The 27,217-nt window shown below is 45.4% G+C and overlaps 1 protein-coding gene across 3 annotated transcripts; it reads left to right on the top strand.

Annotated features, from left to right (window-relative positions):
* The first annotated feature begins 9,849 nt into the window (after positions 1–9,849).
* On the top strand, positions 9,850–26,702 carry RASSF6 (Ras association domain family member 6). 3 transcript variants are annotated; one of them, XM_056490552.1, is made up of 11 exons: positions 9,850–9,868; positions 16,027–16,116; positions 20,015–20,093; positions 20,452–20,603; positions 22,380–22,471; positions 22,916–23,100; positions 23,179–23,280; positions 24,162–24,213; positions 24,724–24,842; positions 24,929–25,026; positions 25,685–26,702. In XM_056490552.1, exons 2-11 carry the CDS (start codon positions 16,046–16,048, stop codon positions 25,758–25,760), a joined length of 1,026 nt encoding a protein of 341 aa, XP_056346527.1. In that variant the 5' UTR covers positions 9,850–9,868; positions 16,027–16,045; the 3' UTR covers positions 25,761–26,702. The 3 variants fall into 3 exon arrangements, with proteins under 3 accessions (XP_056346527.1, XP_056346526.1, XP_056346525.1); XM_056490551.1 differs by lacking the exon at positions 9,850–9,868 and adding an exon at positions 11,420–11,619; XM_056490550.1 differs by lacking the exon at positions 9,850–9,868 and adding an exon at positions 11,471–11,760.
* Positions 26,703–27,217: the final 515 nt, after the last annotated feature.

The raw sequence follows: 27,217 nt of genomic DNA, 5'->3' as shown, positions 1-27,217 counted from the left end.
ATTTTGCTTTTAGGGTGATTTTTGAGGGGGTCCATTTTATAATCTGGCTCTAGGACACTGGTGGTGAAATAACTGAGGAGATGGTGCAAAAGCTGCACAGCAAAGAAGAAGAGGCCAAGACTGGAAAAGAAATAAAAGCATCTGAGTGGCTTCCTCAAAGCTGTATGTCTCAATCAGTGTAACAACACAACATGGAAAATTATTTTCTGTGATCCATTGCATGAAGCATCTGAGCCACTGTATGAGCCGGCAGAAAATATCTGAAGGATTAGTGGCAATGGCTCTAAAGCCTGCAGGAGCCAAGACACCATGAATTTAAACTATACAACACGATGGAAAGGCATAATGCCATTTTTATCACAGAACTAGCCTTACTAACATGTAAGGTCACTACTAACATGTAGGTCACTTCAATTTATGACAAGTTCAGTCACGTTTGCTCTTCCTGCTAACAGCAGCGGGTGCAAGTTAAAGAAGTGTTGGATATCTCTGATAACATGCTGGATCCATGAGCCTCAGCAGCAGCCAGCGAGGGTATGAAGCACTCAGTGCTGCTCAGGAAGCAGTCAGACCATACTGGGATGATTCCCAGCGCTCACCTTCTATCCCAGCTGGAGGATTGCAGATACAGCATGGTGCTACATGCAACTGTGATGGTACAGAGGGAGAAAAAGCAGCCTGGAGGCACAGGAGCATTTGTTGCCCATGGGAATTGCAAAAGGCCAGTACAGTGCACTTTTGCTGGCTTTCAGGGCCTCATCCTCAGACTGGTGAACCAGCCATCACCCATTTGAAAATGACTCATTGCTGGGACATCCAAAGGCCATATTCATGTCATTCCTATTCTTGGAGGCAGGAACTCGGTAATGAGTTCCAGCAAGACAATCAAATCCTGCCCAGTGTTGCAATGTCCTGGTGTCACCCCGTGAGCCCTGTGTGCAGCCTCACCTCTGCACTGACAGCACACACAGGGACAGCATCATCTGCAAAGAGACCTCCCCCAGGAGAGCAGGGCATCATCCTGCCAGGAGCAGCAATTTTCTCTAAGGCTCAACCCAAGGATTTGAAATCACTTTGGGATATGCCTATTCTCTAGCTACTGTTACCTGGTGTGGAATGTGATGCTAACTTTCCACAGGAGAGTTAACAGCCTGACCTTTCAAATGTAAAGTTGTACCATTGAATAAGTGGCCTGAATTTCACATTTTTAATTACAGTTGAAGTTGGTGGGTATCTGGAAAAACAACAATCCAGACAATTTCAGTATTTTACTTTCCAAGTGTGCCTGTGAAAGCATGGACCATTAGGAATTTTCAGCTTTAGGCAAGTCTGTTGTGAAAGCAAATTACAAGTACTACCCAAGACAAATTCCGCAGGTAAATTCTATTTATTGCATGTGTGTGATTTGGAAGATGGATAGATTCAGAGAAAAAAACACCACATGCCTGAAGTGCTAACCTGAAACCCTGGAGATTGCAGTGAAACTCTTGGCTTTGGAGCAGAGGTTTGTGACTCTGGGATAGTTGATTAAGCCAGGATTTGCCAAGTCCTCATCGAAGGTGAGACTGCCACCCTCAAAGGTCCTGCCAGAGCAAATTAATTACTGCTGAACATCAAAGTTGTATTTCTTTGTGCCTGACTTCTCCTCAACACAGCTACATGGCTGCACAGATTGAAGGTGTCTGTCTCCCAGATGAGCTCGAGTTACTGAAGCTCTCAGAATCATTTCTAGAGGTACAGAAAAAGAAGCACTAAAATATACGGTATGGAGACAAGTTAGCATCCCTGAGAACTTCATGATAAATATTTTAATATTTATATACATATCTATGCAATTTGAAAAAACAGGACCAGAGGATTGCCATGGATTACATGGACTAAATAAGGAATTGGCACAATTCTCAAATGCAAGTAGTACAGACCTCAGACAATGTAAGTGATTCTGGGTTTTCTTTTTTTGAAAAGTAGGGTTTGGGAATACCAAGCATACTTAGAAGTATGGATTTAGAACACCTTTAAAAGAAATATCAACTTTATTTTGTATGTTTTGTGTGAAACAATACAAATTATGGGTACATAATCTTATCTTTAATGCTTCAGGCACTTTAACTCTTCAAAAAGAAATCGTGTAAATCTGTGACTTGGAAAAATAGTGTCTTGCTTTCTTCATTTCTGGGACAGATCTACCTTATAATCCTTTGGAAAGGATTCAAGCAATATATTTCATCCTCACCATAAACATAAATAAACTATCCCAGGAAAAAGGGATTTGAGGGGGATTATCATTTGACTCCACACCTTAGAGCCAGGAAATTCAGCCACCAGTGACACACTGGTTTCAATGCAGCTTGTTTTTGTTTTCATAGTAGTGCCTGTTACAGACACCACCTGAAAGCTGAACTTCCTGCTTGAAGCTGACACAGGTACCAATCCTTTAAAGAAGGATTTGCATGATTTATTTCTCTTCTCTTCTGCATTACTTGACCTAACACATTGTTGGGGATTGCAAGGGTCTTATTCACCACACTGAAGTCACTGAGGTGATTTCCCTGTCCCACTTTCCTCTTCTGTAATCTGATAATTTTCCTCCCATCCCACATGCATTAACAAGATCCCCAAAGTAAAAAACATTATCAAGACTTCCTGTTGGCATGTGATGCATTCTTTTCTTGTGGGCATCGCTCATCATTCTTTGGGCTTCTAAGGTTTAATGGTTCTATTTCAGAAGGCATGAAAGAGCTAAATACAATAAGCATCTGATCATTTCATGATTGTGAGAGTCCATGGGAATATTTCACTTCAAAAGGTCCAGGATGAAGCATTAGATGAGCAGACACCAGTAAGAAGGGGATGCAATTGCAGGGTACCAACTGAGAATGTTGCTGCTCCCAGCAGAACTGAGTTCACAGCATCCACTTGAAAGCATCTCTATGTGAGCCCCTGCTCTTACATGAATTACAATATTTAAATTTTCCACCTTTATTTTCAATTGATTTTACATCTTCATGAAAGAATACCCAGCAAGTAATACCAGGAGCCAGTGCTCAAGTTTGTAGCAAGTGGCCAAGTCCCAGCAGGTGGATATGGGGAAGGACCAGCTGCTCCCTCAGGGACCTGGAGCCAAGCACCAAACCCAGCACCCACACTGCCAGCCTCCTTCCCACAGAACCTGAGCAAGGAGGTCCTGGCAGGCCCAGAGAGCACAGCCAGGTGCAACCAAGAGCCTGCATCACCAGGAAAGTTCAGGGCAATGAGGCAAGACCCAGGCCGGGCTGCAAAACCAAGGGACAGGTCAGGCACCCGGATCAGTGCTATTCGTGGCCAGGCAAACTCGAAGCTGAGGCTGAGCCCAACACAGGCACTCCTCCAACAAAGTTCAAAAACAGGAAAATTGCCAAAGCACAAGCTTAAATGGGCTTCTGGGTCCACAGGCAAGAGGGAGAGGTTCCAGGACTGTGAAGGCAAATCGCTAGAGGAGTTTGAGGGGTCATGAAAGGATTTAGGTGGAAATACTGAAGGAGGAAAGGACTCAACAGATCTTCCTCCTTCAGCTTCCTTCAGCTACAGGCTGCAGTCAAGTTTCAGCTTGTGATACCTTCTGTGACCTTTCTGCATGTCTTATTTTTTCCTAAATTTTCTGAACAGAAATAAAACTCGAATCTAAAACATTTCTGAACAGCAAAGGTAAAATACAGGGGTTTTCCTTCAAGCTACAATAGCAGAAAACCCTTTTCTGAATCTCTTGGCCATCCATCTTTAAATGACAGCTGAGCTTTAGAGACATATCGCTGGGTTTTGGGATTTTTAACATTGTCTCCAATACATGCATCAATGTAAACAGGCTTTTGCTACTTTCCTGTGTGAGGTTCCTTGCTCAGTGTGAGACACCGAACAATTTTAAATCACATGTGCTAGCTCTAGCTGGATCTTCTGTCTCTCGGCAGTGGTGGCAGAAATTTCCTAGTGTGCTTCCTGGTCCAGTTGTTGGCTGCAAATGCTTTTGGTTTTCCTGAAAGCCTGGACGTGGTGTGATTTTCAGAGTGAACCTTCTCTTCTATTTGGAAGCCAGATATATTTGAATCTCAGGTACTCAAAGTCATGTCAGCATTTGGAAAAATCCTTGTCCACAGATTTCAGTATTTCTTAGGTTTTTAATATTAATACTCCAGTCACTAATAGGGAAGCTCTAGACAAAATTCATTCACGTTCCAAGTGAGAGGTGCTACACAGAGGCAGCTCTTTAGTAGCTACTGAACATTGTTTCCTGGGAAATTGTTTTTGCTACTAAAGTAAAAAAAGAATGAAGAAGTAGTTCGTCCTGACATCACACATCATGAGATTAAATGTTTTCCCACACATTTTGGACTGGTAGCTATTTTTGAACAAGGTACAATACAATAGCAGGGAGCATTGACAGCAACCAGAATGTTGTCAGTGAAATGCACGAGACACGTATAAAAACACCTAAAATAAAATGGTTGCATCTTGTAGAGGCTTTGAACTGCACATTTAAAAGCTTTCCCATTTATTTTTGGGTTCTGCCCCAACAATGTCCAAACATGAATTGTGTTCTTGTAGATTACTTTTTACAGAAATAGAACACTGATTCCCATGTGACTTTGAGAAATGATGACAAAGAGGTACTTATGTTCTATTTTATGAGAAACAGATTAATTTCTGAAGTTGCACTGGAAGTAACCTGCAGCAGCAAGTCCCTGCGTGCACACACAAACCACCCAGGAAATAGCAAGCTGCTGAGTGCCTAACTGGGCCTTTTCTCTTGAAGACAAGTGCTGTGCATTGTAAGGCCCTTCTGAGGTTTGTGGTTGCAACCTTTTGCTGTGTCAGTTTCACATACATCAGCCTCAACCCAAAATTGCCAGGTTATCCTGATGGGTCATAGCTGGTCAGGAGCTTACAATTTGTAATAAGGTGTCATTCAGCAGCCAGTGCAAACAGTGTGTATCAGACAGTGAGAGCAGCAGCTGGGATCAAAAACAGTCTCTACTCTTCCTGCAGGTGACCCGAGGCTGGTATGCCTCCCAATACCGGCATCTCAAACATTTTAGATCCCGTTGATAGGATCCCTGTTTATGTGATTGCAGTGTTTGATGGGAGAGGGCACTGTTTCCTGTCTGGGGGCTCACAAATCTGCAAGATAAAAGAAAGAGTATTTTCCTGTTCACGACAAGGGCAGAAGCAGCACCTTGCCCTTAGGACTGAACAGGCTACACCGGCTGTGTCCATTTCTGAGTTTTGTCAGCATTTTTGGTGGAGATTTTTCCTTTTAATAATATTTGGTCGTTCTAGGAATATTGGAATTTCTCTTTGCAAGTGCTTCTTTAACAACTTCAGTCAAGAAACAAAGTAGTATCATATTGTCCAGGACCAGTTATCTTCCCTGACAATGGACCATTGTTTGTAACCAAAACTGAATCTTTCATGCCCTTTTCCTGCACTTATTTCCTGTGCAGGAAGATGTATATATCCCTGAGGATGGAGTCCTGTTCTAAGTTTCACATCCACTCCTGCAGCCTCAGCCCCTGCTAGGGCAGCCCCTGTGGAGGGAAACCCTGGTGTGGGTGCTCACCAAGGGCCATGCAGAGTGTGGAGGCAGCTGTACCTCCGTCCCTCCTCTGTTCTGCCGCTGGTCGCTGCGTGAAGCGCAGCACAACGGAACGTAACAACAGCGCTTCTTAGGGCGGGCTGATCGGGCACCCCAGTTCTGCTCCGAGTGCGTGTGAGCGAGGAGGTGGGTGACAGACCTGTAAGGCAGCGCTATCTGCGCTCTGAGCCCCCTTTTCCCGGGAATACCGAGCTCATCCCGAGGCACAGCCCGTTAGGCGGGTGAGCAGCACCCCCTCGTGTCCGCTTCTGGTACCGCAGCCCCGCCGCGCACAGGCGGTCCAACAGCGGATCCAAAATCCGCCCGTGCGCTGGCCCTGCTCATGCACACCGAGCTCGCTCCGCCGAGCTCCGCACGTACTTACCTACGAGAAGGTTTTGCTCTCACCTGGGAGCTACCTCTGACGTTTACTGCTCAGTGCAGCTCATGGCTCTGCAGTAACTTAGCCGTAACTTCATGCCTCGAAGTGCGTCCATTCCTGCACCTGTTGGAACCTGTGCTCTCTGCACAGACCAGGGTGACCACAGCTTCCAGGTGACAATCCTAAAGACTCTCTGCAGCTTTCCAGCTGATTGGCCGTCCTCTGTTTGGGGATGTGCTGTGTCACCCAGCGTCCTGTGGCTCAGGACAACATCACCTCAGAGGCTGAATCTGCATTCCCGGTGTGTTCAGATTCTTCACTTGTAAGGGCATGTGTACTGGCTAGAATCAAGGTTTTGCCCATGGGGCTGAGAATGACAGCTTCAGACGGATCAAATTCCAAATTAGAAGACACACCCTCCAAACAACTGCACAGGAAAGAATCTCTCCAGAATTTCAGCACCTCCTAAGCAGCTATTGACTTGTTTATATTGCCTTACACAGGCACAGGCAGAGCTCATATCCAAATCAGTTGGTGGTTTGATATTCCACCATATTCCATGGGCCTCTCATCTGGATTCGCTTTTCCAAAGCACTTCTATACCAGAAAGACATTCAGATGTCCTCAGCAACCAAATCAAAGTACAGCCTCCTTAATTCCCATAAAGCCTAGCATAGTTTGGTAAATGTGTGAGCCAAGAACCAAAAGAGGGTTTGTCCCCTCAAATTAGAGACTCTTTTGTTTCCTCCTATGCTACTGAAATGCCACCGCCTCTGCCCTGGAGGGGACATATAAATTCCACCATAAGCTCTAGGATCCTAAGAATTTGGGCCTTGAATATCTGAATGAGAAGAAAAATGTGATCCATACAGTCAGATACTTGGGAGAAGGGTATGACTGTGATGCAGTAAGTATATAAATTAATTTATTCTTGGTAAAATGTGCTCAACAGCACAATGCTCCAAGGGGTTATTTGATACTGGAAAAAGGGAAAAGCAGCATTATGGAATGTCAGGAGCAACACAGAGCAGGCAACTGCAGTGTCTGCAGGGTGATTTCCAGTGGGAAGGCTCAGCTGAGGTGAGGAGTGTCTGTGTAAGAGCACTCCTCTCTTTTTTGGAGAGGAGTCACACTGGTCCCCTCAGCACACCCAGCTCAGGGCAGAACCTCAGTGAGTCAGCCTGATCTGTTCTGCTTTCTCCTTCCCAGTGCCCTCTGGGCTCATGTTTTCAAACTTTTTAAAATTAATAAATAAGTACCATGGATGTTTCTGGATCATCTGCTCTACTGTCTGTATAGATCTCTAATGCACAGCTATTACATAGTTCTCTCCTTTAACACTTTTTCTAATACTTCAGGGCTGCTGCTTGCCGATATTCAGTAGAGGAAGGTTTTTTAGGTCTCAGCTGTGGCTGGTTTCACGGCTTTGCAGCAGCCAGGCACCAGTGGAGGGCTGTGTGCCCAGCAGCACACAGTGCAGGGCTGGAGCTCACCACGTGGAATGCCTGCAGTGCACAGGGGCTGTGAGCACACCAGTGTGGGCTGCTCAGGCACACTGCCGCTGCCAGCATTCCCCAGCGCCCACCAGCCTCTGGTCCCTGTTTCAGCCACAGCTGAAACAAGAGACAGCTGTTTGTCCCTCTCTAATTGCACTCGTTGTTACGTGTGGATCACATTTGTGTGTGTTTTGCTGCCGGGACAAACTGTCCTCTTGTCTGTACAGGAGGAGCTTTGATGTGTAACACTTTTCAAACTGAAAATATGTATTTATATCTACTCTAAACAAAAGTATCAGGAAAAATGACAGGTTATTTTGTAAGGATGTCCCAGCTGTAGCAGATAAGTCTGCCTTTCCAGGAATGATGGCAGCAATTTCAGTTCAGGATTAACACCTGAATCTTCCCCAGAACTCTAGGAAGTGACTGTTCAATTGAGGGGAGTTGTGGACAGACATTTTTTAAAGAAATAGAAAATAGGAGACAGTCCACATGATGACACACCTGCCTTAAGAACAAATTGAAGACAAGTCATTGTAAATGGGAAAAGGGAGTCAGGGGCTACAGTCACATGGCCTCAACTAGTCATTTCAGAGGAGTGACTGAGCATAAAAGGATCCTGTAAGGCATTGGTGCATGTTGGTTGTGTGGGGATTGGGAGGGTCTTGATAGTGGCTGTCAAAAGTTAGGGAGACCAAGGGTTTTGTATCTTGAAACAGAATAATCCAGATACATAGCATGGCTTACAGGGGGAAAAAAAGGAGAAATTATGTTTTATGGACTTAAGAAAACTGCCCATCTGAAAACCTTGAGTGTGGCCAAGTCACAGTTTCCAAGTGCTGTATTAGGTGGCTGGGTGTGATGAGGTGGTGATTTTACTCCTGGCTGGGCTCTAATGGGAGTGGCGAGCTATAATATTGTAGCTCTTTGGGACAGGGCCGTCACCTCTGGTTCTGCCCTCTGTGATATTTTGTAGCTCCAGGCAGTAAAAATCCCTGTGTGACTATGAAGTCCTGTACTATTAAATGGATGACTTCATGGGTGTGGATAAGCAATGACGGCCACAAGGCATGACTAAAGGTGTTTCACATGCTTAGGTCAGACCTGCCCATCCAGCAGTGGCTCCTGAGGATAACAACAGTGAGGCTTGCAAGCTGCTTTCCACATAGGCAAAGGTGAGGGGTAAATTCCAATTCGTGTCCCTCAAATCCACCAAAAGGTGTGTGTGAGGGACTGTGGGCTGTGACAGTGCATAAGCCTTTGTGTGCACTGTGTATTTCATTATCTGAGCTGGTATCTGTTACCCAGTTTCTGGTTTCTGTGCTTATCAGTTGTGCCTCTAGAACATGTCCCGGCACACAAGTATTGCTGTTGGCACTTTGGTGTGATGACAGAAAACAATCTTACTGAGGAGTGGGAGGCCCTCTGCAGCCTAAATTCAGGGTTTAATTTCTTGATTTGCTCCTGTGATCGTGCCACCCCTCTGGCAGCATTTGTAATGAGAATGAAAGAATTGATCACTTGTTTAACTTAAATTCAGGTCTTTTGAGATGAGGCTCTCCTTTTGCATTTGAGTAGCTAGCTCAGAAAATCCTGAAAGAATTCTCTGTGTTTGAAGTCAATGACTTGTCTAGAAATAGGTGTTTGCAAACAGGATTAGGGATTTTCCTTCTTACTGTCAAACAAAGGAATATCTTGTGTTTATCAAAGTCCTTCTACTGAAGTGCAGCACGTGTGTGTGATGCTGCCATGGCAGCCTGCTTATTGCGATTGTCCACAATAAAAATAGAACAGGAATCTCTGTTTTTCCTGTTAGGGGCTCTCTCCTATCTTTAGCAGTGTGTTTGTTAATGATTTGAGGCCAAGTTATGAAGTAGCTCAACTCCAACTTCCAATTACTTATTAACCTAAAATTACTCGGTTATTAATCATCCAAGAAGCAGAAGTGTAATACAGCCTGTAAAAACTCCAGCATCTTCACATTCCCTGCCTGTTCTGAAGAAATTATCATTACCTTTTCACTCAAGAGGTGAAATAGTCTTACCAAGTTGTGACTTGTTCATAGATTTCCAGGGCATGTAAACTATGCTGATTATGAAAGATGAAAAAATAATTGTCTCTGTGCACTGATTATTTAATTTCTATGAAAGGGATCAAAGCCTTCTGTTCCTTGGACTTGACAGTAAAGCAGCTCCTGCTCTGTGGCCCTGAAGATGTTTCCCCTCCCCATACCTGTTCCCAGCCTGCGCTGACCAGTCCTTCCCAAGTACTCACCAGGTAATTTTGTGTGACTCAGATGAGGTCAAAACTTGCCTGTTGATAGGAAGAGTTCAAGGGTGAGAGAGAAAACTAGAAACAAACCAGAGCCACGTTGCCCAGGCCAAGGTAAGGACCAACACACTTGGTTTTACTGGAATTAGAGGTTTCATTGCTTTATTGTATTCATTTCTTACTGAGACATCCTTGCATGAATCTAAGTACTTTAAGCATTGGGCTTTCAAAGCTTAGTTATGAACGTTAAAAAATAAAAAAAAAAAAAAAAAAAAAAAAAAAGCTATCCCTAGAAGCTTGAGATTTTGTTTGCTTTTCAAGTTGAAAAGTTTCGTATCATAATGAAACCTGATTTATCCCTGGCAGGGAGTGAGTAGCATCACATTTTGCTGTTGTAAGCCAATAGTGTGGTCTTCAGTCATAAAAACACTCGGGTACCTCCTGGTGCCCAACAGCTTCACAGTGTGATTGTCCAGCAGGGTGGCAGACTTGCCAAAAACATATTTGACATTATCTAGGGTTCAGGTTCAGGTTCAGGTTCAGGCTGCTGTTGCTCTCTGCTCCAGCTCTCTGATCCCAGAGCATCACGCAAGGTGCTCAAGTATCTGAAGCCGGGACAGGAAAAATCAAACCTCTGGTTTTTCTGCACTTGGGAAGCTGGATTTGTGCTAAACTGCCCCAGTTGAGATGGAGCAGCTCCAGAGACTGAGCTTAGCATGAAGCTCCAAGAGCTTCTATGCTGCTGTGAATTGAGTAAAAAAAGCTTGCATGTTGCTTTCCTCTTGTTTTGAGTGATTCTCAATGTTGTAAATTCCAATTAAATCCTTGTGTCAATATTTTCAAGGTGCAAAGCCAGGAACTGCAACACAAACTTTAATCCCAAGGACCAGGCTTACTGTGGTGTGTGTTTGGCAGCGTGTCCATCTCTGGAGAGAAGTATACAACAGGATAGGATGTGATCAGGAATCAAATATTTGAGTATTTGAGTCTGTTCTGCCTCTCCCTAACATCAAATTATATAAAGCAAAAATAACTTGATATAAATCAGTGCAATAAGATGAGTGTGAAGGCAAATTCAGGCTTGGTGTTTTTCATGCTCTTCTCTATGGCCCACTAATTTCTTGTTTTGGGATTGATCTGGTGAATGAATTATTTGCTGGAAACAGATGGGCAAACAGTAGGAACTAGGAAGGTGTGTCTTGGTTCAATTCATTTTTCTAGCTTAAGCATCTGCTTATACAATTTACTGCTGAGCAATTAAAGTAAGAGGCAATGCTTTCCTTCTTACAAATGCCACTCCTGCCCAGTAATACTCATAAGGGTATTATACAGTTCAGCAAAAATAACAGTGTGGGCTTAAGGGATCAAGCTGTGCTGTCACCATTTGTCATGACGTTCTAAATCTATATATCTACACCTGGGCATGATCTGATGGACTGTACCAGTTATTCCCCCAAAGACTGAAGATGGCTATCTGAGGGAAAGCATACTTTATCCAGTGGATTAGAAAACAGAGGAGGGTAAAGCCTAACAGGCGCTTTGGGCACAGGATGTTTCACCAGATGATTCCCTGGAGCCGGCAGGTGGCCTCCCCTCGTAAAGTTAGCGATTAAAGTGTTAACCGGAGCCTCCTGGAGGTGGAACCGTGGCTAAGGGCGGGCTGCTGACAGCGCCTGGGGAGAGCAAAGTGGTAGGTAAATATTCCCGACGTGCCCCGAGCTGTGGGGAGTGTCCTGGGCTTCCAGCGTTCGCGGTGTGTTCGGCAGAGTAGCGATTCCCGCTCCGAGGGTCCCGGCCGTGCTGCCATGCCCCTTCCCGGGCTCGGGAACAGCTCCGGGAAGCTCCTGCCCGCATCGCCCGCCCAGGTGAGTGCGGAGGAGGGCTCTGGCAGCGGCGGTGCGGGCACTCCAGGCGCACTCCTCGGGGCGGTTCGGGAGGGAAGGAGCAGTGAGAAATGCCTCACCAGGAGCAGCGTGGAGCCGGCTGGGCTGGGGCGGCGGGAACAGGTAGCGCTGCGCCCTTCGCTCCTGCCCGTGTGACTTCCAGGCGACATCGGTGCCCTTGTGCGCTCCTTTGGGCGGCTCAGGACGGCCTGCGCCGGCCGGCGGCCAGTCCGAGGAGCTTCTCCCACCGGAGCGGGGTAGCAGCGTTTGGGAGTGATGAGTGCGAGCCCCTCTGCGGCGCTGCCTGCCGGGGAGCGTGTGTCCGCAGCGCTGAGCCCGCAAAGCCACGGGGCCGTGCTCACATAAACCAGCTTGCTGCTGGTTTGGCCGAACCCCGCTCCGAGCCTGCCGGGGCAGGGGGCTTGTGCTGCGGTTTGTGCTCAAGGAGTGCCACTAATGCCCTGCGCTGAGCAGCTAATTATTAAAATAGAGTGTGAAGAACTCTGAAAGCCCAAGAAAAAACCAAAGCCCTTTTTTTAAGTGGTGAAAACACAGTTGTTCAAAGTACTTTATCTTAATTGCCACCTTTTTTCTTTGGTGGCTCGGGACATCTAACATGAACAAAAAGAACGAAAAAAGGGAACGTGAAGTTCCATAACTAGAGTTCGTTCTCTATTACTTATTGTAATATTTGATATATACAATTACTTATTGCAGTATTGTAGTATACCATATTTGTGATATACAATATTTGTAATATTGTACTTATTTGTACAAGTTGTTCTCCAGTATTCTTGTTCTCTATTATCTAGAGCTATTATTCGGCTGATACCGAGTTTATCTATCTAAACAAATCTTAAATTCATGTCTGTAGAAACCAATCATGATTGAAAAAATTGCTAAATACCAGACACTTGCAAATTTAGAAGATGCAGCTGGATATAGTAGCGTGCCTATGGTGCAAAGCTTTGTGCTGTACAAACTATTCCATGTGTGTGTAGTTGATAGCTGAGTTAACAAACAGCTGAGCCTTGTGGTTTCTGTAAAAGAAATGGAAGAGGTTCGCCCTATCCTGACTTCCTGAGGGTTAGAAGGAGCTTTGGGAAGCACTGGTCAAAATACCTAGAGATCTCTGCTGAGGTTTGGGCTTTTAGATTTTCTAGCACTGGCAGAGGCTCTGCGTAGCACACTGCATTCTGTGGGCCCTATCTTAATATATGAGTTCAATATATGAAAGTACCTGCAGGTTGTTTCACAAATTGAGGTGCTGCCTTGCTGCTCCTGCTTGGCTGGGTTCTGCATCCCATGTTTCCCTCTCCTTCCAATCCTCCTCTGCAGCTGCCTTTTTTTATCCTTGTCTATAAATCTGTGTAGCCATTTGTTCTGAACTTTTGCTTTGTCACTCCTGCACTCTACTGTCCTTGGTCTGTCCCCTTAAGTAAATGACTGAAATATCACTGTACTGAGTAAAAGGGAGCAAGTCCTCTTCTCTGCCTCTGCACTGACACTTGGACTTTTTCTTGGGGAAAAAAGCCCCACATGAATCAGGTAAGACATGAATCTTACAGACAAGTACAGCTCAGTGCCATTGTAAGATTTGTCTTGTGCCCTGATGTCTTGATGCTCTTGCAGCTTTGAAATGAGCACTGGTCTGTTTTCCCTTTGCTTTTCCTGGACTCCTCCAATAGTTGCAGTCCTCCTCTAGAGATGCTCAGTTTGCAGCTGCCCCAGTTTTCATTTCTTCCTGACTTTCCCTTGGCTTTCCTTTCTTTCCTTCACCTTCAGCCTATTTCAGGCTTCAGTCAGTCTTCCTTCAACAAGTAGGTTTCTACTTGGTTAAGTCTCAGGCCAGCAGTTTAGTCTAGCCAGGATCCCACTTTCCAGGTGTAACCTATCTCAGGAAATTCTGCCCTCCTAGTCCATTAACATAATGGTAAAGACACCTGTGTGATACCAAGTAAGTCAGGAGTTGCTTTTGAATAAATGACACCGAGATATGACTGGAAAATTAGCATGATTTGGTTAGTTCAAATCAAAGGGAGCAATGGAAAAGGCATTTCACTTCTGTTTGCTTGCTCAAAAGGGCTACAGGGAAGTGACATGGAAAGCAGCAAGGTAGCAGGAGGTGATGGAAAATCTAACAGCTCTGTGGATTTAGGGAGCGCCAGTGCAAATATCCTGACATCTGTTGTGTCAGGTACTGGCATTGGGGAAGTCACTGCGTGCTGGCAACCCACAGGTTTGGGGCTTGGCTAAAAATAAGGGATGTGAGGGGTGTGCAGCCAGAATGTGCCCATGGGAAGGGGCCAGGGAGAAGAGGGTCATCTCTGGAGTGAGCTGGTTGTGTGGAAGTGTTTGGTACAAGGCTGATAAACCCAGCAGGTCACATAACTGAGGAGAACAGTGAGTGTTGTGCTCCTCTGCCAGCCATAGGAGAGGCTGCTTTGTCCTGGATATTGGGACCACGAGGGAGAGGAAGAGAAAGGCATTGGTGAAGAATTATCCCCATCACCACCCATTCCTTCAGTTAGCTTTATTTTTTGGCATTTTAATGAAAAACTATTCAAGGTGTTTAAGGAAATAATTTACTAGCCATCCACTGCATAGCAAAACACAGCGTTCATCTCTTTTCTGTGTGTGTAAAGGTCACTTCTCTCCATGTGCAGAGATCAGCTTTTTCTTTCAGATGAATCATTTTAAGGCCAAATGCTGTAGAAAAGAGTGCAACCACAAGCAGTGAAGCGGTGCTGGAGCTTGCCAGTGTTGCTGCTCCACAGTTAATGGAGGTGACTCGGCTCTTAACATGTTGTTTCCTGACAGGTGGGAGGAAGCTGAAGTGTATGTTCAGTTATTCAGGTGCCAAAGTACATAAACCCCTCTGCATCTTGTAAAAGTGGCTTGAAATTACACTGACACAGGCAGCTGCTTCACTGAGAGGTCTTAAGTAAATCACATAAAATCAGATTTCAAGGTGTGGCCAGCAGTTACTGAAGTTGTTTCAGAGGGAAAACCCAAGCAGTGGTATACAGCAGTGTATTCCTCACACACACTCATGTCTGTACAGAAGTCCCTGGGCTTGTTTGGCTCTCAGGTATGTTTCTGTCTTGATGGATGTCACCCAAAGGCAGTGCTGCTCCTTCCAGTGAGATCCTGACAGAGCACTGCTAGAAACATCAGCTGCTCAGGTGAAGCTCATTTTGGAACTGCGCTCTGGTTTTAGGGATTATGAACTAACTTCCTATATTTTGTAGGGTGAAGATCATGGTGTTTATATGCAAAACTTCTTATTTGCCCACATATGGTTTTTTTTTTAGAAGCTATTTATCTATGATTATGGAAAAAAAGCAGCTCAGTAGTGCAGTGGACAGAACTGAGGTGTTTACTCTTTGCCCAGCCGTGATCTGTTCAAGGCTGAATGTTCCCTAAATCAGTTTTTGGAAGGCTGCTTGTCATTGGGACTATAGACCATCAACTAGTTTGCAGATGTCTTTGACCAGGCCCTGTCCCATGCAGTCTGAAATGAGATTCAATTCAATCCCCTGGCATAAGGCACAGTGGACATTGAGTGCTGTGAGCCAAGCTCCTTTGTCATCATGCCCAAAAAAGAGACATGGAAGTGGAATGATCAACTTCCAATGCAGTCTCTGGAGATGTTGCTGCTGTCCATGGAATTCTTTGAGGGTTTTTTCCCGTCCATGTGTGATTCCACTTGTTCAGTTAACTCCCCAGTCTTCCTTTTATTTTAGTACCTGAGGGAGAAGGAAAGAGCCTAGACTCCATAATTAAGCTTATTGAGGAATGCATTGTTGAAGTCTCGTGGGCCTGGCTCGTTGCCCACATAAGATGCTCAAATCCCCGTGTGGCAATCTGTAAATTGTATTCCTACCTCCCTGAAATTACTGACTTGTTCTCTCTGTCTTCCACTTGTTTTCTTGCTATGCTACAGGATGCTGTTAATCATCAACACTCCTTCCCTTGCCTGGTTTTAGGAATCTGGATGAGGGTGGTTTGCAGGTGTGGTTTGGTTGATGCTCTATCCGTAGTGGGCCTATGGATCCTGACCAGTAGATGGGCTGCTGACTCACACTGCTAACAACTCTAGCATAATCCTGGAGTTGAAATAGTCCTAAAGCTGCTGGAGAAAGTCCTGGTAGATGTAGTACTTGGGATTTAAGGTACTATTATGTACTTTGTGGGAATAGCTTATGGCTTTCTTTATGAGGAGTGGGAAATACTTGGGTATTAAGGCAAAGTATGAAGTAGTCAAAATGTGGTGTAGTGAGCCCTAAGCTTGAGTGTCCCAGCCAACTAAAACTTTGTGCTTGATTACTCTTCCATCTTTTGTAGTAGCAGTAGTGAATGTATTTACTTTTTTGACCTTTTGCTTAGATTCATCTCTTCTGAGTAAATGAAGAAGGTGACTATGAAGGCACAGCATCTGCCTTCTGTTTTCATCCATGAAGACAAGCCCATAACCAGGTAAATTATTAAAACCCTGAATATTTAATGACTTTGCTGCTTTCTTTCAAGTTATTCCGCATCTATTCCTTGACAGGCGTTCCTGTAGACACCTGAGCCTGTAGCAACAGCAATCCCTACCACTTGGTCAGTTTAACCTGTCCACAGAACAGAGCTGGCCTTTACATGGAATTAAAAGAACAGAGCATTAAACCTTTGGGTCTGTGGGTTTTGTTCCTTAAGGAGAACAGCCCTTCTAGAGGATTAAAAAAAAAAAATTACACTTTTGGGAAGAAGACCTTCCTGTCTTGGAAATCTGTTGGAATTGACCATAAAGTTGAGCTCTGTCTGTCTGCAGCCTGGAGTTTGGCAGCCCTGGATCGCAGGGTATCTGTTCAGAAAGACTTTTGGGCTGCTACCTCTCTGCTGTGGTCAGAGGAGGTGTCTCTTTCACTTACTAGTAAAACAAGCTTGGAATTTCAGTATAACTGTCATTTGTGGGATGCTTTTCCCCAGATCAGTCTCCCTGGGAGGAATTTTTCCTACTGCTGCCCCAAACTGTGAGGCACCTGGCATTTAGCTCCATCCCATTTCTTACAGGGTTGGTTTTTCCCTGTTGACAAGAGCACAGGAGGGCCTCTCTTCTCTTCTTTCCATCCCACTTGATCTTCCCATGGGATATAAACTACCTGTAGACTCAGCCAGGGATGGGATCTGCAGTGGAATTTATTGTGCTGCAGTAGAAATTTGTTCCTGAATCCTGATACTTTCCTATGTGGCCTGAGCGATGCTGTTTCCTCCCTTTTCAAGGAAGGGTGTCAGGGCTTTGCCCAGAGCTCACAGGCAGCAGATGCATCACTCCCTTTCTCTTCAGGAGTTCTTCCCTTTATACTGCTGATTTGGGATGCAGTGCTTTTGTGCCAGAGGTATTTAATGTGTGTGAAGTTGGCATGCAAAAGCATTAGGGAATGTGCCAGGCAAACCAGTGTCTGTGGGGCTTTATTCCCCTATATACTTGCCTGTTCATGTGATGAAATGTGCATCCCAGGTGAGACCTTTCTGCTTGACAGCTATGGTTTAAACTTTCTTTGCCTTGCATAAAGGGAAATAAGTGTTCCAAGAACCACTGACATTCCATATGCACTCGGGCTTGCTTCCAATGCAATTTCCAGACTGTCATCCCTCATCTCTACCTTGAATCTGCTGTTACACTACTTCTCTTCCAGTTCTATCCTGCGAATCTTGCTGATGGGGCAAGCTTGCTGTTTGGGAATTGCACAATGGCTGGATCAAAAGGCTGACCAAAGCCTGTGGGATGACTTGGCTGGCGGAACTGCTGCGTCTCCAGCCTGCCTGCCATAAATATTCACGGGCTGTGTGTAGGGCTTGGGCAGGGGAGGGCACAGGTGAGCTGTCCTGGGTTAGTGTTTCCAGAGAGCAGCCTGGGCTCTCTTGTGGTTTGCCCCTGGGGCACCTGATCTTGCAGCTCCTTTGTATCCTGCTTTTGCTACTGAAGAAAGTGGTGAATCTGCAGTGCATGTTATGTTTCTGGGGTGAGTTGTTCTGCCAGTTACTTGGCTTCGGTTTCTGTTAATGACTGTGTTTGGCTGTTGTCACAAGGCTGCTTGCAGCACAACAGCGGCTGACTTTCCAGATGCCAAACTCAGCAGAGATGGCATCTGGCTCTAGGTTAGAGCAGTAGGAAGATAGTCACAGTAAGACTACTTCTGGAGCTAGGCTGGTACACATATTCCTTTCTGGAGCAAAAAGAAGGAAAATGTGATTTTTTTTCTCTTATGTTTCTGCTACACAAGGACAAACAAGTCAGAGTGAGCTGCTGTTAATCTCTCCCTCAGGGCTTTTCTAATTGCTTGTGTGGTTTGTCACTGTTGGTTGCACTAATGCAAGGCTGAAACCCAAAAGATTTAGTTATGCAAACTTCTGAGGAAGGTAATGGCAAGTTTTTCTAGACAAGGCAAGAAAATGTGTGAAAATCTTGAGAGCTTGCTCTGCGTAACAGAATCTGTTTCAGAGGTGACCCTTACCAGACCACTCACTGCTGTTAGTCCGTGATTCCATTTGCCTTTGTGGTCAATACAGACTAATTGGTGGGCTTCAGCGTGTGGCCCAAATCCTTTTGTATTTCTGATAGATCTTCAGGGAGCTCACCTGCCCAACTTCCTACTTGGAAAAAAACTTGTGAAGTAACAGCTGTCTCTAGAATGATTGTCAAATTCTGTGAAGTACAAAGAGACTTGAGCTTGAAGCGCCTCTTGAGGAGGATCAGCAGGTCTGTCACAACATCTGTCAGGCAGAACTGCCTATCTCCTACTTGCCTGTTAATCATGAATTGCATCTGGAACTTGCCTGTGTACGGGGCTAAGACGTGCTTAGTCTTGCTTACCTGCAGCCAGTGTGATCAGAACTGGGCTTGTATCTGATTCATACCCAAATCTGTTTGTGCTCCCTTTTGGTGGGATCACCTGAACACAGTCCCTCACAGCTCACAAGACACAAAGAACCTGTAATGAGATAGTCAAGCCCAGTGCAAAGAAGGGGTTTTGCCACCAGTATTCTGAGGACATAAGACCAAAGTACATTGAAGTAAATGTTGAAAATACTTTAGAATCCAGTTGATAAAGCTAGTTAAAAATATTTTTTGGTGTGGAATTGCAGTAATGTAACGTAAATAATTTACATCCACAGAAATAGCAGGGAATGCAGTGAACCTTGAGTTTAGTGGTGCAGCCCTTGTCCTCATGTTACCTGCAGGTAAAAGCCCAGTTCATCTTTTCCCTTCTTACCATGGGAGAAGGTTCTCTAAAGCAACAGGACACTGTCCTGTTTATTAAGTGGAGAAGGGAGCGATAGGTATGCCAGGGGAAGCTTTCCATGTTGGTGCTTGGCAAGGCCCTCAGCCCAAGCCCAGCCTGGACATGTTGCCTGCCCTCCTGGCTGATTTAAAACTGGTGGAAGAGTTGTGAGAGTGTTTCTGATGGTCCCTCTTGAGGAAAATGTGGTGCAGAGTTTGCAGGTGGTGTGTGCTCCATCTGTGGGCCTGCTGCTCCAACAGCTCACACAAATGTGGAAATCACAGGCACTATTTGGAAATTAACTTGGTGTCCTCACACATCACTGCGAGGCAGGACATGAAACCATTGTAATCATTAGTCCATAAGGAAGAATTTGTACACTTCCATGCAGTTGTTCCCCATGGTTAACCACCTCTGCTGATGGGAATTGCTTGCTTGAATTACAGTCTGAATCATCTTTAAACAGTGTGGGGAAGGGTGTTTCAGTCTAGATGAAATACATTTCAATTAATTCTGTCATTGTTCAGCCCTCCATAGCCCGAGCTGCAGCTGGCTTTTTGTCTCCCTGGTTCCTTGCTTGTTGGCAGAGGTTCTCTTCATCTCCTTCCTTTCCCCTCTCTGCAAAGATGTGGTGCAAAGCTGCTTTATTTCAGCCAGGGGTAAATAGAAATGTTAGACATCCTGTAGGTGTTTGGAGGTTAGAAGAGTATCTGAAGCAATATTAAAACCAAATGGAAGCCATCACACAGGGAAAACCAAGTGTAGCCTAGTTAAAGCAACCTGCATCATTGGTGCATGGGGATGTTGTTCTGTTCTTCCTCCTCATGGCTGCTACAGAGTGCAAAGTACAAGAGCTATTCTGGGGCAGGGTTATTAAAGTCATGTGGGACTGGCTAATTAATTTCCTCTGGGTCTTTAAAGAAGCAACTTATGAGCCACCCAGTAACTTGACAAAACTTTACTCTCGGAAAATGAGGTATGGATCATTAATAAACCTATAGAAGGATGCAATGGGTAGCACAGTTATGGGGGTGTTACCCTGCCACACACCACCTGCATTTTACAGAGATGTTAAAAATATTTTTTCATTGTGGTCTTTATTCTAGAGAGCAGCTCAGTTCTCTTCTGAAGAATTACAACTCTTACTATTCAGATCAAGAGAATTTGCAACTGACATATAGTCAGGTAAGGATTTAGGGGTGAGAAACTCCACTGATCTGGACATCACAAATTAGTGCTCTCTTCTCCTCACAGCACTGGACTCTAGCACTTGCTGTGGTGTTTTTATTGCATGATATGTTCCATCTAATAGAACAAACTAGAGCTGGTTTCCTGAATGGATCAGGTCAGCCTGCAGCTTTGGCTGTTTTGGAAATTCTTCAAAACTGAGGTTATACGTTCTCCAAGTAATCTGTTCCAGGGCTGTGGCAGCCTCAGCAATTTCATTGTGTTCCCATTACTTTGAGGGGAGATAGATTATTATTACTTGATTATTTTTACTCTGTTACTATGCAGCACTAACTGTTTCACTGTTTTTCTCCAGCTAGAAGGAGGCACACCATTCATTGAAGGAATCCTCTCAATATTCTGGGGAGTGCGACATCCCATCCGATTAAAAATTCAGGATGAGAAGCAGATACCTTCTTTTGTGACTCTGAAGTCAACAGAAAATGTGGATTTTTTCCCTAGTAAAAGGTAACATGTGAGCTTCCCCAAGGAGGCTAGCACTGCAAGATAGCTCATGTTGTGGCTGCACTGGATATCCCAGATTTCCCGAAGGCCATGGTGCTTGCTGGACAGCAGAGACTTTCAACAGCCTCTGCTGGGGAGAAAGGTTTCTGTTTGTGGCACCTGTGTTTGGTCCTCAGGCTGAGGAGCTGGAGGAGGCTCTGCTTTTTTCTTGGAAAGTGACTATTCCTATTCAAGGAATGGGAAATTGATGTATCTAAAAATATGGGAAAAGACCCAAAACAAACCCCACATGTTTCCATGTACACCTGTCCCTGATAGCCTCTGAAAGGCCTCATGTTTGTGCACACACTAGAGCAGGAGGCCAAAATCTGGCAGGTAAGTGCTGAGGGATTGTCTGTGCCAGCTTACATCCCCAGGTATGTAAGGTGTGGACCCACTGCTGCTCAGGTCAAGTTCAAGTAAAGGAATGAATACTGGTTTTGTCTGTGCAAAATTTAGTGTAAAAACCCCTTAAAATGCCTGCAGAACAGCTGTTCCAGCTGCTGCCAATGACATTTTATATCACCGTGTGTCGTGCTCAGTGGATATAGGTACTCAGTGTACTTTTTCTTTGCTTTGAACACTCTTTCCCCATCCTTGGTTGGTGAATTTGATGAGCTGAATCTGAATCTTGTAATACAGAGGCAGAGCCAATGTTCACCCTGAATGACTCCCTGATAAATTGTGTATTGCAGAGTTTATTTTCTTAGCTGCTTATTGCCTTGGATTGCATGTGGGACATGTTGGAACTGGGGATTTAATTCTGCCACCTTGGCAGCTGTGGAGTTCCAGTAAAGTCATCTTCCGGTCTCTGGCTGTTGAAATTCAGGGATGGATTTTGACAAGAGTTATGGGAAAAGAACCTGAGTTTTAGGCAAATCTGGCTCTTGGTTTACCTTGACCAGGTCTGCTGGTGTGAGATGCATGTGGCCTGAAAAGCAGTTCTTAAAAACTTCTGAGTCGTGGAAATCTGTATCCCAAAGTAAACATTAACTCATGATCCCAGAAACGTGGGGCTGCCCTGACATGCTTTAAGGTATGCAGAGCAGCTTGGCTGTCTGATCTTAAATGAACTTGGTAAATGTGTGGAATACAACCAAGATCTTGTTTGGCATGTAAATTGGGGGGAGCTGAATATTGTTGGGAGTATGTATATATATATATATACACATGAAAATAATTTTTAATATTGCACTACAAATTGGTTTATTCTCAGTCAGAGCAATAACTAGCTGAAGACCTTATGCTGAAGAGTTTAGGCAGTGATTTATGGAAATGTTGACTTGAATATAGTTTTTCTGAAAGGCTGGATGGAACTTCCTGCTCTCATACACAGCTGGTTTGGACAGCACAAGGGGCTGTGTGTAATTTAACCTGTGTAACAGACCTGTATTCTGTAACTTTGTAACAATGTACGTGTTTTGTGTGCCTGCCTGGTAGTCTGAGTGTGATTAATCCAGGGTTTGTTGCTGTAAAACAGATCAGGAATTGCTGCAAGTTATTTAAATTACTATCCTGGTTGATGTTCAACAGGTTCTAAACTGGATGTGTTACATTTGGGATCCCTGGTCATACCGTATTTTAATACCTGGTTTTGTTATGACTTCCACTGAAATTACCGTGCTGAAGTCTGTAAGCTGAGCAGGGATAGCAATGTATTACATGAACCCTGGCCACAGGATAAACTGAAATTGAGTTGATGAGGAGCAGTCAATGATAACTACATGTTTGGTCGTTCAGGGGAATGACTCGCTGGGGAGAATTTGATGACCTCCATCACATTAGTGGGGATACACTGAAGTCTGCTGAGGAGCAGCCAGACCTCGAGCAAGGTTAGTGTTGGTGCTCTCATGCTAACAAAAAATCCTGTGTTCTGTGACAGTGCCAAAGGAATCTCACACAGCAGGCCATCCCTGCCAGCGAAGGGAAATCTCTTTGCTCTGTGTAACATGTACTTGTAGGAATGGGGGAACACTGACCTAGGGCTGGTTAGGGCCAGCAGTGCTGTGCAGGTGACTTGGTGAACAGCCAGTGGGAATGAGCTGTGCTTTTATCCAAGAAATCATTGCCAAGGGAACAATGCAGCAAACTGCAACTGCTGCAATCAGCCTAATCTTCATCGTACACCTATGCCTTGTTCCTTTCCTTCTCCACCTGCCCCCCCTAGAAAAATAAAAAATAGTAACTAAACCCTTTACCGAGAGGCTCCTGCCTCTGGGGATGCTGGCAGGGAGTGGAGAGCAGCTGCACACGATGTGTGGTTTAACTCTGCCCAGGTTATCCCTGCTACGACAGCCGCACGCTGGCGTCCCGGCGGGAGCAGGAGCTGGACTGCGCCACCCTGCCCCGCACCAGCAGCGACGCCGCGGCCGTGCGCAGGAGGACCAAGCTCCCCGCCATAACCAGGACAGAAGCAGGAACTCACAGGTTCTCCATCAATGGCCACTTCTACAACCACGAGGTAGGAGACTTTAGGCTTGGCTCTGTCACCTGTCCAGTGGGTTTTTCCCTAGGCTCATGCCGTAACTGTTCTTCCCAGACATCAATTTTCACTCCGGCTTTCGGATCGGAAACCAAAATAAGAATCAACAGCCAGATGAGAACCAGACAAGTGATAGAACAGTTGCTTCGTAAGTTTAAGGTAAGTCTGCTGGCAGGAGGAAGTGTGGCTGTGCTCTGGAACTGTTCATTCCAATGTGCACTGCGGGAAAGATGGGGAATAACTGGGCGGGGATAGTGCATGGAGCAGAGAGTAAAGAAAAACAACACGTGAGCAATTTTAAATGCATGGGTTGGTTTATTTTACCAATGTTTCATGGCTCTCAGAGGCCAGAACTGCCTGAAACTACTTTTTATTTTTCCTTGGAACCATCTCCCACCAAAACGTGGTCAGAGTAGCTTTGCCCTTACTGCTGCATATTTTTCAAATATCTTCATTTTGCATGGCTGCTTAGTGTTTAATTTCTACTTCGATGGTCTTAAACTTCCCATTTAGCTTGTCACTATTGCAGAATTACTTCATGTGGTTAGTAATTGGGAGTGTCTTGGAAGGAAAACTTAACTTCTAGGAGGGGAATTACAGAGCAGGGTGTAAAGTTTTAGGGAATAAATTGCATAGTAAGTATTCAAAAGCCCTACTGTTTCCTGAATGTGGGTGTCAGGCAGAGGGTAGGTCACAGGGGTTTCCCCTGATGACAGCACAAATAGCAGACCTACATGTGATGGGAGAAGTGAGGGATGCTGCAAGGAAACCAGGCAGCAAATATCTGGGGTTACAGTGTGTTTCTGATTTGGGCAGCACAGGAATGCAGGGGTTAGGGCTGGCACAGTGAGCATGGCAGCACAGCTTTCTGTCTTACCCAGATCCAGTATCATTTAGCTCTTCTACAGACAGGATCCCTGTCTCAGACTTGGATCCAAATCTCTGAGCTGAGACACACAGGGAAAATGTGCTGAGAGGGGAGTGCTGGGAAGATCTGTGAGTCTGAATGGATTTTCTTTTTTTTTTTTTTTTTTGCACAGATAGAAAACAGCCCCCATGAATTTGCACTTTATGTTATCCATGCATCTGGAGGTAAGCCAGCCACTTCTGCCTGATCACTTAATCTCTAATCATTCTGTGTGTGTGGAATGTGTCCCTTGGAGTAACAGGACTCATCCCAGGCCTCTGACTTGTTTGTGCACTCTGTGTGTGTGGTGCGGCCATCTCAGGGACTCTTCAGAGATGTCTCCTCTGGAGAGGAAAAGCTGAATAATTGTACTGTGGGCCCTTTCAGCTGACAGCTTTGAGTTGCATATGCTGAGTTCAAAGTAGTCATTGTTCAGTGGAAGAAGCTTACTTCCATAGCAGTTTACTCTTACTTTTTCAGGAAAAGGGAGATTTGGTCTTTATTAATGGGAACACCTGAGAGAATAGGAAGGCACTGAGGAGAAGGTACTTTAAATGGCACAATGGTAGGGACCAGTAAAGTATCTGGGAATTACACTTGAGTCAGTATAGGAACTGTGTCAGGAAAAAAGGCTCAGGACTGCAGGAGCCCCTGTGGGATGTTCCATGTTCTGTGACATTGCTTATAAATTCCAGAAAAGAAGCAGCTGAGGAGTGGAGATATTCCCTTGCTGCACAGGCTGTTGCAGGGGCCATCTAAGAATATTGCCAAGTTCTTTCTCATGGATGGGGACGTGGAAGAGATCAGCAGTGATGTACGTATATCCTCACTTCCTAGAGCTCATGGAATTTTTCTCAATGCCCACAGTTGGTAGTGCCTTTCTTGTCTTCTCCTTGTTAGGTTGCTCAGTACATTTCATTTCATCTTCCCTTTTTGGAGTCGATTCTGCACAGAATAAATGAAGAGGAGAAGCAAGAGATTCAACAGACAAAGTCAAGGTAAGCAGACACAAAATGAGGCATCACAGAGTCCAGGGCAAGCTGTACAATTGTAGCCTGGCTCATGAGGAGAACATAGGGATGTAGCAGAGTGCAGGTAGAACACTGTGATGGGAAGGCTGAAGGGATTGGGAGAGTTTACAATACTTTCCCTATCCTGTTGCTCTTAAAGATTCCAGAATTAACACTGACTACACACAGAGTGGGCTCTTCAGAAGACTTTTGAAGTAACTTTTTATTCTGTTTGCTTTCTGAGCCTTTGACTGGCTCAGTTTGCTGTGTATTCCCTTGGAAAGGATAAATGCAGTACACACACGGTACTATTTCTGTTCTGCATCAGTGCCAGATGTCCCTTTAGAACTTGAGGTGATTGACAGGATAGATCACCCTGGCAGTAGCTCAGAGGGCCCCACAGGTACAAGCCAGAGGGCTGCCATATTTGTGAGCCTCTGAGTCCAAGAGCAGTAAGAGGCTGCAGCAGCCATAGCTCTGTTACTGGATGATGGGCTGGTAACCATGTTGAATCAAAGTGTCCAGGAAACGTTCAGAAGACACTAAACTTACCTGCCTTGGGGAAGTTTTCATTGCCACTTGCCCAGCTGGTTGGAATTTGTGTTGAAAGTTTGCAGAGGTGACTTCAGTGCATTCTCCCTCTCAGGTACCTAAGGGAGAAGAACCTGATACGACAACAGCTTCGCAGCCGAAGCGTTAAAAAAACAGAGACTACGGTATGATGGATGGCCCCTGGATCCACCCGGGAATGGCCCCTCGGGAAGGGCCTGGCTGCTGCCCCCTGTGGGCTGGGGCTGAGCAGTGCCTCAGCCCCGCAGAGGGCAGGGAGGGGAAGGAGCAGCTTCGGCTGCCCCGCTCCTGCAGCGCTGGGGCACGGCTGGAATCCCCGGGGCAGATGCACTGCACCACCAGAACAGCACACGCTGCATCTGGCTTGGAACTCGGGCAGAAAATCCCCTGGAAAGCCCAAGGCTTGAAACCCTGCTGATGTATGACCTGGTACCAAGAGGCTGGCACCGAAAATTATTGCAATAACCAGTGTGCTGATAGAAAATATGCAAATTAAGAGTATGGTTATCCCTCTGTTAGAGAAAGAGTATATTATATTAGCAGAAAGCTTTTCAGTAGAGCCAAGTGGCAGAAGATATTTATGTATTTAAGACTGCAGGTGAAATCTTCATTTAAGTTATAAAATAGCCATACAAGATGCCTGAAATTCACTGGCTTCAGACTGGTGGATGCTGAAACTGCTTAAGCTTTGAGCTACTGTTAAAAAAAATATAACTGGAAACCCTCCCACTTAGGAGTTGCTCAGCTCTTAGCAATGACAGGGAATTTATCACTGAAATACCTCGTGAACTGCAAAGTAAGAACTGACTAAACACTCTTGGGTCCTGAAAGGCATCTCAGTGGTTTTGTAGTTGGAATAAATGATGGTGTGTTTTCTGTTTGCCAGGGAATTCAGAAGTGCTCAGTGAGAGGCTGCGTGTTACAGCCACGCAGGGTTGGGCTCATGACCTCCCCAGGGATGCAGTTTGGGTCCAGCCCAGCCCCACCAGGCCACAGCAGCCAACTGCCAGGTCCTTTCTGGCTGAGTTGTGCTCAGTATTAGAGCTCAGATTATAGAGATGTAAATGAAGTAAATCTGTGCACAGTTCATTGTCCTCCTGCAGTAGTTGGTGGTTTTTACCTGGAATCTGTGACTTACCTCAGCTGCCTCTGTCTTATGCAGTTAACAAATACTTGTGAAAGAGGAAAGGAACATGCAGAACACGTTACCTAGAAATTGTATGGAGTAAATCAAATTGAAAACTTTGCAGTGCCCGAAATCTGCGGGCTGTTGGTTGGGACTTAATATCTGTGAGGGAAGATTGCCTTGGTTTTAGTGCTGCTGCTGGGTGGTGGCCTCGGGTAGGAAGGGAAGGGAATTGGGGTGGACAGGACATACCTGGGAGCTCTGGGAGGCTGGAACCAGGAATTGCTGTCTGAGCCCCTCTGCACGCAGCCCGTGCCACCATCACCAGGACACGCCGGCTGCTTTTGGGCTGTCAGTGGCCTGTATCCAGGCTGAAGCATCTCCAGGAGCCTGCTCAGAGCAGCCCCTGGCCCGGGAGCCACGGGCAGCCCTTGAGCCGTGTCCGTGCCAGCGCCGGCCGGGCACCCAGCGCCCATCCCGGGC

Source organism: Oenanthe melanoleuca, chromosome 4, assembly GCF_029582105.1.
Source record: "Oenanthe melanoleuca isolate GR-GAL-2019-014 chromosome 4, OMel1.0, whole genome shotgun sequence".
Classification (NCBI taxonomy): domain Eukaryota; kingdom Metazoa; phylum Chordata; class Aves; order Passeriformes; family Muscicapidae; genus Oenanthe; species Oenanthe melanoleuca.
This window is presented reverse-complemented; position numbering and strand designations above follow the sequence as displayed.

Bases quoted from the DNA above. Each gene is read 5' to 3' on its own strand.
- RASSF6 (XM_056490552.1), top strand. From the start codon at position 16,046: ATGAAGAAGGTGACTATGAAGGCACAGCATCTGCCTTCTGTTTTCATC. The intron at 20,604-22,379 runs GTAACATGTGAG...TTGGTCGTTCAG, and splicing joins GATTTTTTCCCTAGTAAAAG to GGGAATGACTCGCTGGGGAG. The intron at 25,027-25,684 runs GTAAGCAGACAC...TCTCCCTCTCAG, and splicing joins ATTCAACAGACAAAGTCAAG to GTACCTAAGGGAGAAGAACC.